The following is a 17934-nucleotide window of genomic DNA, read 5'->3' as shown; positions in this document are numbered from 1 at the left end:
CCCCTTCAGCAACCCTGCCATGTAGTGGTCCACTGCTATCCCGTCGGCCCCTCCGACTGCTGTCCTTCTCCCCGCCTCTTCCGGAAGCCACCGCGCCGCCTTCCGGCCTCGGCCAGCATGGCGGCGGCCGGCCGGCTGCGGTGGCGACTGCTGCTGGCGGTGCCCTGGCGCTGGTGCTGCAGCCCCCGCCGCGGGGGTGCCGGCTGCCCGCCGGCGGGGCAGATCCGCGCCGCCTTCCTCCGCTTCTTCCAGGAGCGCCACGGCCACCACCGCCTGCCCTCGGCCCCGGTGCGGCCCCGTGGCGACCCACGCCTCCTCTTCGTCAACGCGGGCATGAACCAGGTGCTGCCCCCGCCTCCACGGTCCGTGTCCGGCCCGGGGCTCTGGCTTTCCCCCGCCTACAGCCCGTCCCCGCCAGTCCCCTGTGCCGGCTTCCCTGGGGCCTCCGAGCCTGAGGAGGAGCGCGGCCTGCCTCGGGGTGACCCCTCTCCCGGAGCTCTCCTGCGGCGCGATGGGCTCCCCCGGGGCTTGCCGCGCCGCTGCCCTCCCGCTCGCCTCTCGCCGCGCCGCGGCTGTGTTTCAGGAGCCCCAAGCGCAGCCTCCAGCGCTGGGTGGCATCTAGCCATAGCGCACGTCTCTCTGCCCTGATTTCTAGTTCAAACCCATTTTCTTGGGCACGGTGCACCCCCGGAGCGAGCTGGCCCAGCACCGGCGGGTGGTGAACAGCCAGAAGTGCGTGCGTGCGGGAGGGAAGCACAACGACTTGGAGGATGTGGGTCGAGATACTTACCATCACACGTTCTTCGAGATGCTGGGGAACTGGTCCTTTGGGGATTACTTTAAGGTGAGGTGATAAGAGCGAGCCGTCTCCAGGGGAAAACACAGGCTTTCTTTCAGAGCTGTGCCGTAGTGTCATGGGACTGTCTGCAGAAAGCGTTTTGGTGAGCTCCAGATTACTTGTTGGGAGCTGCTTCTTGGGACCTCTGTGGCCTGGAGCAGAAGTAGTCAGCTGGTGTGCTGAATCACAAAATGTGCCCTGCAGACTCTCAAAGCACTCAGCCTTTCAAAGCTGTGAACAACACGTACAAATCAGAGTTCTCTCTGTGAATGCCAGTGTTGACCGTTTAACATGGTGAAAAGAGGCTTCCAGTTCTTTTGATGATTATTGCTAGAAAGTTTGAAAAGGGAAGACAGATAAAGGATGCTATTTTTTTTGCTAGCGAATGTATTTTTTTTCTTGGAAAGAAAATAATCCATGTCGCTTTGCTGGTAAGCACATGGGTGTAGACCATGCTGTGATCTCGAAGGTCTCCCAGCAATTTAGGAATGTCAGTTTTTCACAGGCAGCAGTGAGCTGTCTCACTCACCTGGCCCTCATCCTGCTCTTTGCAATACACCTTAAAATTGGAAATGGACTTCTTTGGTGTTTGACTCCTGTGCTGAAGAGCCTTTCTGCATCGTTGTGCATCCTGGATTATTGTGTTTTGTTTATATTCCCTGTCCGCTCAGGAGGAGGCATGTAGCATGGCCTGGGAGCTCTTGACAGAGGTCTACGAGATCCCCAGAGATCGTCTCTATGTTACCTATTTTGACGGAGACTCCTCACTGGGGCTGAGCGCAGATGAGGAGTGCCGGGACATATGGCTCCGCCTGGGGTAAGCATGTTAGAGAAGAGTTTCTGCTGGTGCTGACTTTTCAGTCTCAATAGTCTCCCATTTGCTCTTTAGTTAACAGGAATCAGATGTAGGGGCCAAAAGTTGGATTTTAAACTCATTTTGTTTCTGGTTTCTTTGCGCTGATAAAAGTCACCTGGGTTCTGAGCATTCTGGGGCACTTGATCTGTTTCTCAAATGTTATGAGTCTGGAGGGCTGTATGCCTAAGACTGGCTGGCTTGGATGAAGTATGTGAAGAATCTCTGATCCTTTGCTTCCTCTCCATCTTGGGCTGCAGAGAGTGTGTTCTCTAAAGGCCAGCAATGGCTACTTCAGTGTGAGGATGAAGCTATTGCAGGGAGCACTGCTGTGTTTTGGGAGCTTGTTACAGGCTGTATGTGGGCTTTGGACCCAAGGCAACTGGTTCTGTGCCACTGTAGGCATTCAGCGTTGTCTATTGTGATCAAGTCTTAGCTCTGCTGGAATTCCTTCCAAGGAGGAAGGTGGCTTCACAGATCCAGTGGAAAGCCTGTCTCTGTCAGCAGACAGAGAGCCAGACTGAGTTTGCCAGCTGTTCTAGACAGTGAGTAGGATCCTGTCTGGTTTGGTCCAGCTTGTTCTTGCTGAGGAGAGTGACTCTGTGGGAACAGAAGCAAAGGAATCCTAATGTGTTTGGTTAATGAGTTTGTAGTAGTCAGAAGGGATTCCTCCTTTCTAGCTTTCTCTGTGACCTAGGCTACTATGTGCTGTGTGTGCATGCCTGCAGCGCTGCCACCTCTGTTTGCCTTTCCAGGGTACCTGCCAGTCATGTGCTTCCTTTTCCATTGAAGGACAACTTCTGGGAGATGGGGGACACGGGTCCCTGCGGTCCCTGCACAGAGATCCACTATGACCACGTGGGTGGTGGCAGAAATGCTGCAGCACTGGTGAACCAGGGCAGCCCTGATGTAGTGGAGATCTGGAACCTGGTCTTCATGCAGTATAGCAGGTACCGGGCATCTGATATGAACTCCAGAGCTTTTCGCCCTTGTCTGACTCCAAAATTGTACGTGCATGTTCTCGGGCATCTCACTGGTTTCCAGGAGGTGGCAGTACAGTAGCAAGAGGGAAGCTGTGGAGATGTGTCCAGTGTGGTTCTTGGTCCCCTTTGCTTTATTTGTCCTGTCCTTCTTCACCCTCTGCTGCCTATTCTCCCTCACTGCTGCATCTTAGAGGTCTTTTTAGGTCGCAGCAGCCCGGAGAAACCTGCAGAAGGAGGAAAGGAATTGGACCTTGGGCAGGGAAGTCCTTTTTCCTTGTGTTACAGTCTATCCTGACCATCTAATGGTCAGATCCTGGCTACTTGACAGTGCCAAGGCAGGCTGCTGTTAGTCTTGTCCCTGAGCTTCCTTTTGTTGGGTCACCTGCTGTTTCCGCCGCCTATCACTCCCCCATTCTTTTTGACTCAGCTGCTCCTTTTCTTTGCCCCTGAACTGACCCTTGCTTCTCTTTTGCCTTTTATTTTTCCTGGCTGGCTGACAGAGAGGTGGAGGGGAACCTTCTTCCATTGCCACAGCACCACGTGGATACAGGAATGGGCCTGGAAAGGCTGGTGACAGTTCTGCAGAACAAACGCTCCAACTACGACACAGATCTCTTCACTCCCATCTTGGATGCCATTCACAAGGTGACGGTGCTTCTGCTCGGAATCACAGCTAAGCAAAAGTTCCTTGAATGCAGATTGCTTGCCTGGTACCATAGTTCAGCCTTCTCTACACATGGAACTATGTGGTATTTTGAGACAGGAGGTATATCCAGCCAGATCCAGAGCAGCATTCTAGGGAAACTGGGGAGGAGTCCAGGTTGAAAATCACACTGGGATATCGGCACTGCTGATCCATTCTTCCTCTGAAGTTTCTTAAATTCCTCAGTGTCTTTGTGTTGGCTGACCTGTCTTAGGTACGGAAGTCTTGGAAGGATGCCCTGGAAGGATTTAATGAGTACATCTTAGATGCGCGAGGTTCAGAGATAGTTGCGAAGCCTGATGTCAAGTGCAGCTGGCTGCCTCTTGGGTTGAAGCTTTTCCTTCTGCAGCCATTAGTTTCTGCTGATCTCCTTACTTTCCCTTGTAGGGCTGCGGGGGGCCCAGGTACCAAGGTCTGGTCGGGGATGCTGATGTTGGACGTGTGAATATGGCCTACCGTGTGGTGGCAGATCACGTGCGCACCTTGTGCGTCTGCATCACTGATGGCGTCTACCCAGGCCTCTCTGGAGCAGAGTAAGGACATAAGGAAATGGCATGGGGTGGACGAAGTTAGGTCTAGAAAGGAACATGGGCAGCCAAGGGAAAGGTGCTGGTGTGGGCCCAAGATAGGGAGTGTGTGAGCTTTGGAGGGGCAGGAAGAGGAGAGCCTGGAAAGGTGTTCCAGTCTGCAGGCTCATCCTCAGATGAGTGTAAAGCATGGGGAGCAGCTGGCCTGTGTCGACAGATCAGGCCAGAGGAGCTGGCAGTGGGGGTTGCTGCATGTGAGAGCTGGGCAGGGATGCTCACAAGGCTGCCTTGCGTATCCTGCCCTGTTTTCAGACTAGTGCTGCGTCGAATCCTGCGCAGGGCTGTCCGCTTTTGTTCTGAAGTCCTTCATGCTCCACCTGGACTCCTGGCCTCCCTGGTGCCTACGGTAGTGGAAGTGCTGGTGAGTAAAAACTGCTGCCTTGGAGGGGGAAAAAGAGAATATCATGCATGTCCTATTTAGCCCCATGTCCCTTTTCTGTACACTGTCAGGAAACAATCCTGGATGTGAAGGAGGTCCAGGAGAGTGTATCTGGTGCTATGCATCACAGCAGTAAAAATCTCTTGTCTCCTGATCATTTGTGATGGGAGGGAGGGGGCCTAGTGTGGTCAGCAGTACAGTCAGCATAAGTGTGTAAGTATCTGCAAGTACACGTCATGGTTTCCTGAGGGCAGTGGCTTCCAAGCTGTCATATCTGGTTAAAGCCATCTGAAATTGGTTCCTGTGAATACTAATGGCGCCCTAAAAGACAATGCTTTCTTCCTGTTGTGAATGGATGTGTTTGTCAAGAGATGCTGTGCACAGGCTAGCAGAGGTGGGTCACAGGGAGATAGCCAGGAGATGGCAGCTGTAAGTTCCTGTGTGATTCTTCCCCTATGCTGCTGTCCCTGGAGCTGTGTGCTGAGGCTCCCTTCACACTCACCTGCCTGAGAAACCTCTGTAATGCATGTGGCATGCTGTGCGATCCCCTGAGGAAGATGCTGAGGATGTTATTGCTAACTGAGTCTCCCTCCACAGGGAGATGCCTATCCAGAGCTGACAAAGAATGCAGACCAGGTGAGCAATGTGGAATCCGCTGGAGAGAAACCCTGTGTCATTACCTTTGTGAGGCACTGCTCTCAGGGGCAGAGGTCAGCTCTTCCTTGGAGCTTAGCTGGAGGAGTTTGTGTAGCCTCCTCTGTAACCATATTCTGATGGGTGGGCTGAGATGTGCTGGGAACATGTTTGTATCCTGGTCACAAGAAGTAGCTGTGGCAGATTTCCTGTGGGAGCTCTGCTAGATCCTTACCAGAGACTGCTTGTCCTGGTATAAGGTATCTGTTTCTCTAAAAAAAGCTCAGGTAGCTCTTTTGTTGAATGCATGTACAGCCTGTCCTAGCCTGTGTAACCTCTGTCCAAAGTGGATTGGTGATTTAACGCTAGTCCCAGCTTGCTTCTGCTGACAGTAACTGTGATGAGCAATTTCTCTGACTGTTCCAGCCATGCAATTTTAATTGGGTCACAGACAGGAATGTCTGACAGGGAGCATTTGTCAGCCTCCAGACTTCCCCAGGTGGATGGTCAATATTTCCTTGACAGGAATGGTGATGGGAGGCACAATGACGTTGGCACTGTTTAGTAATGCATCGGAGCCATATTGTGATGCAAAATTACACAACAAAAAGGCTAGTTTAAGCAGACACAGTACCCACAGTACCCCTTTTAGACACTTGCTTATTTTGCTTAGGGCTGAGCTGAGCTGGAAAACTCCCTGAGGTGTTGTGGCTAACCCTTCGTCTGATCCTTGGGCAGATCATGGATATCATCAATGAGAATGAGGCCGCTTTTCTGTCCTCCCTCGAGCGTGGGACGCGCATCATCGAGCGGACAGTGCAGCAGATGGAGCCCTCCACGAGTTTCCCAGGTGAGTCTCCCTCCTCTGACAAGCTGCACTTAAAGATGGTTTGATCCATGTCCTCACAAGCATTGCAGTCAAAACTGGTGTGTGTCTGCCTCCTCCACATGTTTTCAATGACCTTCTAGCCCCGGGCAGAGGAGCAGATGTTGCTCCTTTCTCCAGATTGCAATTGTTTTGGAATACTTTGTTCTCACAACAAACTAGGCACCAGGAAAATTAGAAATATTCCCGTGCTGCTTTGTTGACTGATTAACTAGGTCCTTACAAGACACAGATGAAAGAGGGAGCTCAGGACCCAACCAGCGCAGCCGCCTATGTAGATGGGCTGCACTGAATTTTAGCAGGGGTGGGGCTGTGGGTCATCAATAATACTCAGTCCCAAGAAGAAATGCATGGCTTCTCTTCCATTCCTCATTACTAGTGCAGTTGCACACAAGATAGGTGAATCCAGTTACCAAGGCACGCACTAGATTGGTTCCATGCAAGGAAATCTTGAGATGTCTTTGCTTTCTGTCCTCGCACAGAGTTCATGTCCTTCTTTTTGTCCTACAGCTGAAGTAGCCTGGTCTCTTTATGAGAATTTGGGTTTCCCTCTGGATCTGATTGACTTGATGCTTGAAGAAAAGGGAATCAGTTTGGATTCAGCTGCTTTTAACAAACTTGCTCTGGAAGGTGCAAAGGTATGAAGGAGCTTCACCTTGTCGAAATAATTCATAGCCTTCCCTCTCTTCTGTGAAGTATGGAGGCAGAATTCCTTTCGCTGCTGAGGCTCTTCAGAGGCACCACAGGGCCACGTGCCTTTTCCCTGAAGGAGAAGTGGATCTGAAATAGCAGAGGGGTCATAGTGCCTTTACTCGTGCGTGCGGGACTGAAGTATTGGCTGGTAATTCTCTTCAGATCAGTAGAAGCATTTTATGATGCTGATTGTTGCTGGAGTGAAGGTTATCATAGAATTACATGGGTTAGAAGTGTCCTCTGTCAGTCACATAGTCCAACTCCTCACGTAAAGCAGAGCCAGCTTAGATAGCCCAAACAGCAAGTGATTTATGAAGACTTTACAAAATCTCCTTGGTCTCTGTAGTACTGGAGGACTTGCACTGGCCCCCCATGCAGTAATCGGTTCAAAGCCTTGCTCCTCTGAGCTTTAATGACCTGGAAGTTTCATGGCTACACAGGAAACTCTGCTGGGAGGGTTGTGTTAGCTGTTGCTTATGGCCAGCCTCAAGGCTAGCACAGGGTGATACTGAGTACTTGCAGGGTTTGAAGGAACGGTGTTGGTTTAGCAGTAGCCTCCATCAACCTGGATCTAAACAAGCCTTTTCCAGGAAGGTGGAAGAAGTTATTCCTGGCTTTGTAGCTCCAGTTATTGGTTTGAGTACCCCCAGGTATCTGTTATCTAACTGTGCCTTTGCTGTGCCATAGCGGAAGGCTGGTGGCCCGCAGGCAGGACAGCTGGAGGACACAAACATGTGCCTTGATGTTCACTCGCTCGCTCAGCTGCAGAGCAACAACGTGCCCGCTACTGATGACTCTCCAAAGTACGCCTACACACTTGGGCAGCACGGGCAGTACGGTAAGTGACCACATCCCATCTGTAGGGCAAGCTCTGCCTGTGGGCACTGGAATCCCTCACAAGACTGCTTTTACTGCCTAACCTCATGCATGCAGAACATGTACTTTGTGGTTCAAACCTCTCCAACTTGCTGCTGCATCTTTTCTCTGCCCCTGTACTTCATCTCAAAGTAGGTGCTTTTCTTACTGCTGTTAGTGTGTCCTCAGTGAGGCTCTGGGCTGGTGGCAAGGCTGTGAGCTCTGGGTTGGTATTACTGTGCAGTGTTGAAGCAAGGACTATTGATTTCTGCTAGAAACTTTTTCCCCAGCAACTAGGCTTCTGAGTGTGAGTGCTAGGGAGAAAGAAGAAAAATTATGCAAAGGGTTTAGGTGATTGTCTAAAACAGTGCACCTGCTGTTTCTCTGGCAGACCAGTAGATGCCAGTGCAGGCTTTTTATCATTTAGGGTAACTGGGATTGCTGATGCTCTAGGGAAAGCATAAAGCTAAACCACACAGAGTAAGAGGTGGTATGGCTGTCACAGACAATTAGAGATAGCTGTGTACAGCCAGCTCCCTCTTACCCAGTGTGCTGGTGGCAAGGCACGTTAAGCAGAAAATGAGGCAATTCAAGCTAAGTATACAACAGCCAGAGCATAATGAAGGAAAAAAGCTCAGCAGTAGCATTGGCTGAAATCTCCAAGCTAGCACTGTCCCACCTCCTCAGTGACTGAATCATGAAATAATTGAGATTGGAGAGGATCTCTGGGTGTCCAATCTACCGATCAAAGGAACGTCAGCTTCACAGTTGGATCAGGTTGCTCAGAGCTTTGTCTATTTAATTTTCCAGTATCTTCAAGGACAGAGATCCCACAGCCTCTCTGCGACCTGTCCCAGTTGTTTATCACTCTTAGTGTGAAAAGTTTTTTTTTTTCCTTAGGTACAACCTGAATTTCCTGTACTCTAGATGTAGTCTCACAGATGCTAAATAGGAGTGAATAACTACTTTCCTTGACCTGCTGGCTGTGTTTGTGTTCATACAGTCCAGCAGGCAGTAAGTCTTCCTTGCTGCAAGGGCATCCTGCTGACCCATGTTCAGTTTGCTCCTGAGGACCCCAAGGCTTCTGTCAGTCCATTTCTGTAGCCTGCTGAAGTGCCTCTGAAAAGCAGCCCTGCTCATCAGTGTGTCAACCAGTCGCCACCAATTTGTTGCCATACATAAGCAGGATATGAGTACATCTCATCTTGTCATGGATAGTCATTAATGAAGATGTTAAACGGTTTTGGCCCTAAAGGGCAGGCAGGTTGGCCAAGCATGCAGTGTAGCAAGGTGCGGATGTGTCAGTGTCACGTGTTGTTCTATCAGGCTCATGCTCCTGCTCACTGGCAAAACACGGCAAGCTGAAAGGTCCTTGATGTCTCAGTACCAACTACAAACATCAGTGCGCTGTCACCATTCTTCTGAGAACAAATCCCAGACTAAATCCGAAACACAGAGCTCTTCTAGCTGCTAAAAATAAAAACTAACTCTGTCCCAGTCAAAACCAGGACACCCCTCCTTTCCTGTTGCAATCTGACAGGGTGTATGCACTAATTGCTGCCATCTTCTTTCCCAACAGAGTTCAGCCCATGCCAGGCCACTGTCCTGATGCTGTACAGAAATCAGTCTCTCCAGAAGGAGGTTGGTGCGGGGCAACGCTGTGGTGTCATCTTGGACAGGACTAACTTCTATGCGGAACAGGGTGGGCAAGCCTCTGACCAAGGCTACATGATACATTTAGGACAGCAGGTAAGACCCTTACCTGCCTGAACCCAAGGCCACTATGGACACTGAAGCCAGGCAGACTTCCCCGAGTAATGGACTTTTTTACTGTGTTAATTTGCAAGCTGACTCCTGACAGTTCCCTTGGCTTTGCATCAGGGTTGGTGGGGTGAGGGAGAAGCAGCAGTAACTTCACAGAAGTATACTTGCTGCTCTGGTTGTCTCAGCCCTTTGCAATTTCTTCTTGCTGGGGAAGACTAGGAAGTCTTCTTGGGTCTCCCTTCAGTGTGCTTCACTCTTGCCAGCTGAGGTCGCAATGCAGAAAGAAGGTAATCAATGATCAGAGAGACCATTAGCTGAGTAACTTGTCTCTGGCTAGTTCTGGATGACTGTGAGCAATGCCTAACCTGAGACCTGGTGCAAAAACTCTTATCCCTCCCGAAAGCATCAGGGAAGACTTTCACCTCTGCAGCATATTCCTTCAACCTTGCCAGAGAGAGAGCTTTGACACTCTCCTAGGAAGTTACATGGAGTGCAGCTTTTTCTCCCACATTGCAGCTCTTGAGAATCACCCTTGACCATTGATGCTGCCTTTTTAACCTTGCAGAATGTGATAGTGCCTTGCTCAGCACTTCTCCCCAAGCTGAAGGAGGGATCAAGTTTCTCTTGCCAGCCCAGCGAGACAGAAATGGCACCTTGGATGCCTGAGACGAGTTCCTTGGCAGCTGCTGTCCATTTTCTCATGGACAAACATCCTTGTTAGGAAAATTCATCACTGCAGGTGGTGTTGCTCCCCCTCCACCGCAAGCTGACAGCCTCAACACATTGTGCAGCAAGTGGCTGGGTGCAGAGGTCTGAGGTACTCTGGTTACATTGGCAATAAGCTTGTCCCTGCTTTTCCCACTCCATCCCTGTCTTTTAGAGATCAATGCGGGTTGTGTTTCCCAGTCAATTCAAGCAGGCGCTTAGCATAGGTCTTTGGATGTTCTCTGTGTCCTAACTCATCTTTCTATCTCTTTGCTCAGGATATACTCTTCCCTGTAGAGTCAGTTCGTCTCTGTGGTGGTTACGTGATCCATGAGGTCACTGCTGTGGAAACCCTGCATGCTGGGGACCAAGTGCAGCTCTTTGTGAATGAGGTGATAACTCACTGCTCTTAACCTTTTCCTAGCCTTGCTTTGAGAGTCTTGCGATGTCCTGAGTAATCTGGGCACAGGAGAGCCTTATCTCTTATATTTCTAAGACTGCTCTTCATTGTGATGTCCAGTGGGAAGGAGACCTCACAAGTAGCTCTGTACTCTTCTGTGAGACATTGGTCTGTCCAGAGGTATCCAGCCTACGCTTTGCTGTTTTACAGAGATGATCCCATGGGAAAAGAAGTTCGATCTGCCCTGTGACATAAATTGATGACAGCTATACTACCCATTGCTTTCCCCCCCCATCTTCTCCCATCCCCTCACATACAGCCTTTCCCTTTTCTCTTCCTGCCATCCCCTGCTCCCCCAACCTGTGGAGAACCAGCACTCCCTGCCAGCTTGTCTGTGCTTTCAGGCCCAGCGACTGGCCTGCATGACGAACCATACTGCTACTCACCTGCTGAACTTCGCGGTGCGCCGCGTCCTGGGTGACAACACAGAGCAACGAGGGTCCCATGTGACAGCAGAGCGGCTGCGCTTTGACTTTAATACCAAGGTGACTCTGGACTTCTGTTTTCTTGTTCTCAGCAGTATCAACATCCCAGTACTGGCCTTCTCTCTGGGGTTTTTTCTCCTCTCACTATAATCACTCCTGTAGAGACAGGTCACGTTTTATCTGAGCAATAAAACTTGGCCCTCTGAAGGTGGCTGGCTCTGCTTTGCATTGACCTGACTCTGAGGAGGGCTTGCTGAGGGGATCAGTGGGGTTCAGAAGGGAAAGGATTTAGCAAGGCCAGTGGTCATGGGACTGACCTGAGTAGTGTAAAGCAGTCTTTGAGAGATTCACCAGCTTGGCTGTGGCACATGTCTGACATCTGTGCTGGTTATCCAGGTGAGAGGAGTTGGAAACTAAAAGCTGTTGGGTCAGGCTGAGCACTGGCCCTGGTAACCTGTCACTCATTACAATATCTCTCCTGAAGAGTGTGGTTGATGCTCTTGGATCGAAAATCCTTATCCCTCATGGGAGGAGTGGGTTGGAGGGTCGTGCTGCTCACAGTTCCCTTTTACAAGTAGGGAAGATGAGTCACAGGGGGAAGAGTGGTGTGTCCAAGCTGAGTTGCCTGGGGGCTCTGCCCCAGTTCTCCCTCCTTTATTCTCTACCTCTCAGGAGGCTTCTCCTGAAGGTGACTGGTTTACTTCTGCAGGGCCCTGTGACTGTGGAGCAGCTGCAGCAAGTGGAGCAAGTGGTCCAGGATGTGATCAAACAAAATGAGGTTGTACATATGGCTGAGGTTCCCCTCACACTGGCAAGAAGAGTTCAGGGACTCCGTGCAGTGGATGAGGTATGACAGGACGGCAACACACATATTCGTGAGCATTCTCCTTCAGCAGGAATTGTCTGAGTCACAAGGGATGTTGACACAACAGGTTTCTGCAAGAGACTTGCCTCTCAAAACTCAGGAAGGACAGTAGGACAGAGATGAGATCTCAGGATCACTGTGTCGTAAAATGTAGAGGCTGGTGATGCGTAAGCTTTCTGCGCATTTATTTGGACCAAAAGCTTGTAGTGTCACACAATTGTTTCTTTCTCCCCATGGTGGCTGGTTGTGGGAGAGAAGCAGTGCTGCCTCTGTCACTGGGGCTATTCTAGAACAGGGGAAAAATGAGGCAGACGCCTGAAGCCGTGTAGTTAGTCTGTAAGTGCCCCTGAAGGACTGTGTTTTAGCTGCTGATCCCTGTCTCCTCTGTCAGGGGTATCCAGATCCAGTGAGGATAGTGTCCCTGGGGGTCCCTGTGGAGAGTGTTCTGGCCCGCGACTCTGAGGCTGCAATGCAGACCTCTGTGGAGCTGTGCTGTGGGACGTAAGTGACTTTTATTTGCAGTTAGAAGGTGTGTTTGTGGGCACTGGTGGCTGAGGTAGAGACATTCTTGCAAGCTCCACTCGCTGTCCCTGTGCAACTAAGTTTCCTCATCAGAAAGATCTTGTAAGGATGGTATGGGCAAGGTATGAAGCTTTGAAAGTCACTGAGTGAGAAAACTTCAGTGAAATGCAAAGCATTTTTCTGTGCTTCATAGTCTGAAACCAACCTGGAAGCCACAAGGCACCAGCAGAATGTGGGAAAGCAGTGTGTTGCCTGACACACCAGAGTTACAGTGCTTTGGCTTTGGGTTTGCAGGAGAGCTGGGGACTCAGCAGGGGGCTCTGAGATGGTTGTGAGATCTTGAGACCACTGTGGTTATTTTAATTAGTTATTTTCACTGTCTTCTGCTTTCAGTAGTAATGAGAGTAGAAGAAGAGTTAATCAATCTTAGGACAATGCTGACACACACACAAAAGAACAAAAAAAAAAAAAAACAGGAACAAATTGGCCTTTGAGCAGATACAGCTGAAAATGAGCAAGTTTCTAGTCACGAGGTCATTCTTGTGGGAGTAGTGGGACAAGAAACTGCATGGGAGTGGAGATGGTCAATTCTTGTGGAGCTGTCTGAAATGAGTACTTGTGGTAACAGAACCTGAGACACTGTACTTGTTTTCATATCCAGTGTTGAATAGCCAGGAAGGAGAGGGAGGTTGTCAGTGCCCTGTGCCCAGCAAAGCTACCTTGTGGCTGGAGTCTGGTGGACAGTCTGTGAGCTGGCTTGACGAGAGAGTGGTGGAGCTGGAGGAAAAAATTAATTTCTAAAAGATTCAGTAGCAGCTGAGTAGAAGACAAAACTCCCAATGCATCCCACTGCTGAAGGAAAGGAGAGGAAAGCAAGGCAGAACTTGGCTGTTATGACAGCAGCCTGCTGGACCAGTAACACAGAGGTTCCTCTGGAGCAGCCTCAACTCTGCTGTCTGTTGCCTGACAGGATGCCATCAGGATTTTAGGGATGGGAAAGGATTGAAGCTATTGGGATTGGGGAGGGGCTGCTGGACTTGAGACTCGTTTAAAAGGAAAGCAGGCTTCCTGATTTTTGTTCCCAGAGAGCAGCTTGTTTTCTTTCCTGTTCTCTGCTGACTTTACAGGCACCTTCTACAAACAGGAGCTATAGAAGATCTGGCCATCATCAGTGAGCGTCAGCTTGTTAAAGGGATTAGCCGTGTCATTGCAGTGACAGGGGGACAAGCCAAGCAGGTAAGAAAAGGGGAACTGAGATTTCTGCCATGTCAAGGCAATGCCAGAAGGATCCAACTTTGTAGGTTCCTGCTTAGGATATTAGCTTCCCCCTGCTCTGGCTGGAGCCTCCCTGCTAATGCCTGATCTGGCTTCCTCCTTCACCCCTGGACCCAGCTCTGCTGCAGTACGTCACTGTTCACCTCCACTCTCCCCGTCCTAGTTTCCTGTCTACTTGACTTTTGTTCTGCTCCTCAGACCCCCTTTTCCAACATAAGAACTTGGCACAAAATACCAGGAAGTCTCTAGACTATAAATTTCAGTCCCCAGTTAGATATTTAAAGGTGTGATCCTTTGTGCTTTGATTTCACCTCCTGCCTATCACAGTTGGATTTGCACTTTATGGTTGCAGGGCTCTGGCCTCATTCTTACAGCCCTTTTGCTTCTTTTCTTTAGTCTTTTTCCTGCTAAACTGTAGTTCTGGTCTGGCTGGATCTGTATACAAAGTAAGCAATCTACTATTGTGTCCGTGAGATCGCTCTGTCCTTTGAATATGTGGAAGTGTGACGGGCCTCGCAAGCTTGCCTGCTTCCTTTAAGGCTGCAGTCAGAGGAGAGTGACTCACTGTCAGTGGAACTGGGAAGACTAAAGGCAAAGCCCACCCCTGCAAATCTGTTGCTTGTTGGCTGGCTGTCCCCTGTGCATCTGTGTCCCTAGGAAGGCTTTTCTTCGTGCAGAGGAATGAAAAGCTGCAGGGCACATCTGCATGCTTGTTTGAAGTGCTGACCTGGAGAGCCTCCAGAGGAGCCATGTGCATGTGTTAATCAGACAAGGGAGACTGCAGGCATGAGGGAGTGACTTGAAACACGGGATATGTATCCTAGCTAGGCAGAGCAGTCCTCATTATCTGCAGCTTTTCTTACATACTCTCTTCCTGGTTAAAGTCTCGCAGGACCACCATGGGCACAAAGATCTGGCAGGGAGGAAATGCACCAAACCATAAGGATTGTCACTGGTGAAAAAAGCTTGTGTTAGCTTTTTTTATTAATGGTAGCATTGGTGTTGGGGAAAGTAATAAGAAATACACCAAGATCAGCTGAACTCAGGAAATATGCTTGAACATCTCATGAGGTTTCTTTAGTTTTAGTGTTTCTTTTGCTTCTTCAGTCAGTAGTTTCAAGATTGCATTTGCTAATGAAAAAAGAGCACTGAGAAGTAAACAGGACTCCCAAGTTTTTCTCATTGAAATCCTATTGGTTTGGTGTGAGATACAGAGGAAACATAAGTGCACAACAACTTTGGTCCCCTGGGTGTGATCATGTAGTGTTGGTTGCAAATTTTGAGAGGAACATTCTATTCCAGAGTCTCTTGGGGACTGTTGTTCTTTTAAGAACTATAGCCTCTGCTGTAGGTGTCTTCCCACTGGATCCGGAGCAGCACTTCAGCATTTATGACCCTGCTGTTTCCCTGCTTTCTCCATCCCTGCTCATTCTTTCTCTTGTTGCATTTGAAGCATTCTCTCCCTCCTCTCCAGGCCCGGGAGGTAGGCCAGTGCTTGGCTATGGAAGTGGACTCTGTCTCCCTACGAATGAAGCAGAGAAGCACCTCTATTCCTGAGGCGCAGAACCTCTCCAAAGAAGTGGGCCAGTTGACCAAAGTAAGGATTACACTCTTGTACAGAAAGATCACAGCATGGGCTCTATACGTTTGAGGCACATGACTTCTTCCCTACCAGGTTCACATCTTACCATGGTCAGTAGCAAGGCCAAGTTGCTACCTGCTGTTGTCTCTTTGTTCACAAAGATTCCTACCAGTGTGTAGGTGCCTCTGTTGCAGACAACCTACTGCTAGAGGGAATGGGAAAGAAGGCAGTGATGGGGAGGGTGAAGCAGTGAAAAAGGGTTCCCAGGCTTTAGATGCCCAGCTGAAAAGAGAAAGCTACAGTGACCGGCCTGATCACATCGGGGTATAGAGGGTCTGGCTCCAGCCTGACCTCCCAGAGAACTAGCACTTTATGTCTAGGTACAGTTTAGTGTCCTCATACAGCAAATTGTCTTGCAGGTGGTGGCTAGCACTGCAATGCCCCAGTGGCAAAGAAAAGAACTACAGACCATCCTCAAAGCACTACAGCGAACAGCCAACACTGCCATCAAGAAACTGGAGTTGCAGCAGGTACTGTGGCAGCAGCACGCTCTCTTGCGGCCTGCTAATAGCGCTGTGTGGCATACCCCAGCGGACCTGATGTCTCTGTCACACTTTACAGCCACTCAGTCACTAGGGTCCCATTAGACAGCAGAAGAAAGCAGGTACGATCACACACGGTGCAACACAAGCCCTGTGTTGGGTTGATTTCACTGGTATTAACCAGAGCTGTCACGGAGAACGCAGTGAATGACCAACTGGGCTTTCGGCACCCGTAGAATCCCCGTGTCTCTCTGCTTGTGAGGATAGAGAGCTCCATATTGGCACTTCTGTCAAACACCAACAGGTGGATAGACGTCACTGGTACATGAAGATGATGAAGTGGCCCTGAAAATGGGCTTTACAACGTCATGTGGTAAGACAGCGGCAGGACAGAGCCCTTCTTCCAGTCATATGGATATTGCTCTGGCTTCCCACTGCATTTGTGTCTTGCTAATTTACATAATTACATTAAAAACCCTTTGGAAATTCTTATCCATGGCCTAGTGTTCTCAGCAAGAACTATTCTTTTCTTAAAGTAGGAGCATCTTGCCACAGGAGTCTGCCTGATTCACATGGCGATGTGTAGATCCAGGAGAGAGCCTGGGGACCAAATGGGTCACTGTCTATTCCACTTTTGAAAGGGATTCATCTCTGCTTGCTTTTGAGGAAAGAGGGTTGTACAGGTCTTTGTGTGGAGATTTCAGTCTGCTGATCTTAATTCTGCTAACGTACACCCCCCCTCTATCTCACAGAGCAGCACTTCCATTCCCTATGTATGTGTTGCATATGTATATCCCTATCCAGCCTACCCTGTGCCACCTGTAGCCCCTCAAGTGCTGTGTGTTTCCTCCTCCAGGCTGAAAAGAAGGCACAAAGCCTGCTAGCAAAACATTGCAACCAGCCTGTCATCGTCGATACCGTCCCAGCTGACTCCCTCTCTGTGAGTAATCCATGTGACTTGTTGGCTCAGTGGTACCTCAGGTGCTGCAAACAGTAAGAGGGAGCTGCTGGGAATGTTTTCTGCTTCATGCCAGTTTCCTTTGCTGTAGCTTGACCCCTCATCTCCCTGCCTTTCCTAGATCCTAATGAAGGTAGTGAACCAGTTGTGTGACAAGTCTCCTGGCACATCAGTCCTGCTGCTCAGCCCTCAGGTTTCTGGTGAGGTGCTCTGTGCCTGTCAGGTGTCCAAGGTAAGCAGAACCCTGGTAGACACAAGGGGAACCTGCCTGCAAAGGGAGACTGGACCCACTACTCAGCATGTCCCAGTTCAACCTTTTCCTGGGATTCTCCTCAAGTGTTGGTGGTTAATCACACAGGGGTAGGACCTGAGATGGCCATACTGGAACCCGATATGCTTTCAGTCTGTGCTGGGCACAGGTATCCCTGGATCCTCCAGGCCATGTTTGCCCAGGGGCAGGATACAGCATTAACATGTAAGCTCAGCCTTTGCGGTCCTCCCAGTCACAACTGCCTCAAGTTACTGAGGGCCCAGGCTGGGTGAGGAGAGAATGCTGTTACCTTTATTCCTCCAAACTGCAGAGTGCTCCATAGTCCAAATTGCTTTTCTGTGTGTCTCTTCCCCAGAATTGCCTCCCTGTGTTCTCTGCTGCTGACTGGGCTGTGGCTGTCTGTACGCAGATGGAAGGCAAGGCAGGAGGCTCTCCCATCGTCGCTAAAGGTAGTGGAAATGCCAAGGACATGCAGGGAGCCCTGAGCACTGCACTGGAGTTTGCTCGGAGTAAACTCTGAAACAACTGTGATGCTTTGGTGGCAGGACAGCTGTATGCAGCCCAGCTGCAAGCTTCGTGGACACTTGATGCAGAGCATATGTTACTCTCTGCTGATCTGAAAGGTTTAGCAGCTCCCACACTGAATGTTGCTGCAATACTGCATTGGAGCATTTGCCTTCTGGCCATCAGGGATCAGCAGAGACCCTGCTCCTGATCCCACTGACAGAACAATGCTGCCTGTTCTCAGCATGGGCATACAGGGATTGAGCCTTGGAAGGCACCAGTTGCAGGAGCAGATCCTACTTCTACAAGTGTGATTCTTGCCACAAGACCAGCACCAAGTGGCACCATGAGAGCATGTTATCCTAAAGCCATTAAATGGTAGAGAGTGTTTGCTCCTCTGATGTTTCTTGTCAGCTGCATCTGGTTTTGTTGGTTTTGTGGGTTTTTTTTCTGCTCTGTTCTGGCAAAGGGGTTTGTTCCATCCCTGCAGCCCCACAAGTCAGCATGCACTCTTGTCAGCAGTCTCATCCTACTGCAGAACTCAGGACACCCCTCTGATTAAAAAAGATACTGTAGTTTAGAAATGGGGAGCGAAGTCATCCCCCACTGCCTGTGGGCTCAGCTTTTTCAGCCTATGCTTGTTAGGCTATG

General features: G+C 49.9%; 1 protein-coding gene across 1 annotated transcript; it reads left to right on the top strand.

The window, feature by feature from the left end:
- Nucleotides 1-117: 117 nt before the first annotated feature.
- On the top strand, nt 118-17684 carry AARS2 (alanyl-tRNA synthetase 2, mitochondrial). The gene is made up of 22 exons (XM_086631663.1): nt 118-342; nt 656-844; nt 1510-1655; nt 2447-2641; nt 3175-3319; nt 3765-3910; nt 4217-4325; nt 4941-4979; nt 5715-5826; nt 6373-6500; nt 7243-7393; nt 8990-9159; nt 10158-10271; nt 10684-10824; nt 11474-11611; nt 12021-12130; nt 13279-13387; nt 14901-15023; nt 15428-15538; nt 16407-16490; nt 16630-16740; nt 17135-17684. Exons 1-22 carry the CDS (start codon nt 118-120, stop codon nt 17297-17299), a joined length of 2961 nt encoding a protein of 986 aa, XP_086487789.1. The 3' UTR covers nt 17300-17684.
- Nucleotides 17685-17934: the final 250 nt, after the last annotated feature.

Source organism: Tauraco erythrolophus, chromosome 2 (assembly GCF_009769465.1).
Source record: "Tauraco erythrolophus isolate bTauEry1 chromosome 2, bTauEry1.pri, whole genome shotgun sequence".
NCBI classification, from domain to species: domain Eukaryota; kingdom Metazoa; phylum Chordata; class Aves; order Musophagiformes; family Musophagidae; genus Tauraco; species Tauraco erythrolophus.
Note: the sequence above shows the minus strand (reverse complement) of the source record. Positions and strands in the feature narration are given on the sequence as shown.

What these genes read in the sequence shown, in the direction of transcription:
- AARS2 (XM_086631663.1), top strand. Translation starts at nt 118, where the DNA reads ATGGCGGCGGCCGGCCGGCTGCGGTGGCGACTGCTGCTGGCGGTGCCC. An exon ending in GACATATGGCTCCGCCTGGG is followed by an intron (nt 1,656 to 2,446) that starts GTAAGCATGTTA and finishes TTGCCTTTCCAG; the next exon opens with GGTACCTGCCAGTCATGTGC. An exon ending in TCCCAGCTGACTCCCTCTCT is followed by an intron (nt 16,491 to 16,629) that starts GTGAGTAATCCA and finishes TGCCTTTCCTAG; the next exon opens with ATCCTAATGAAGGTAGTGAA.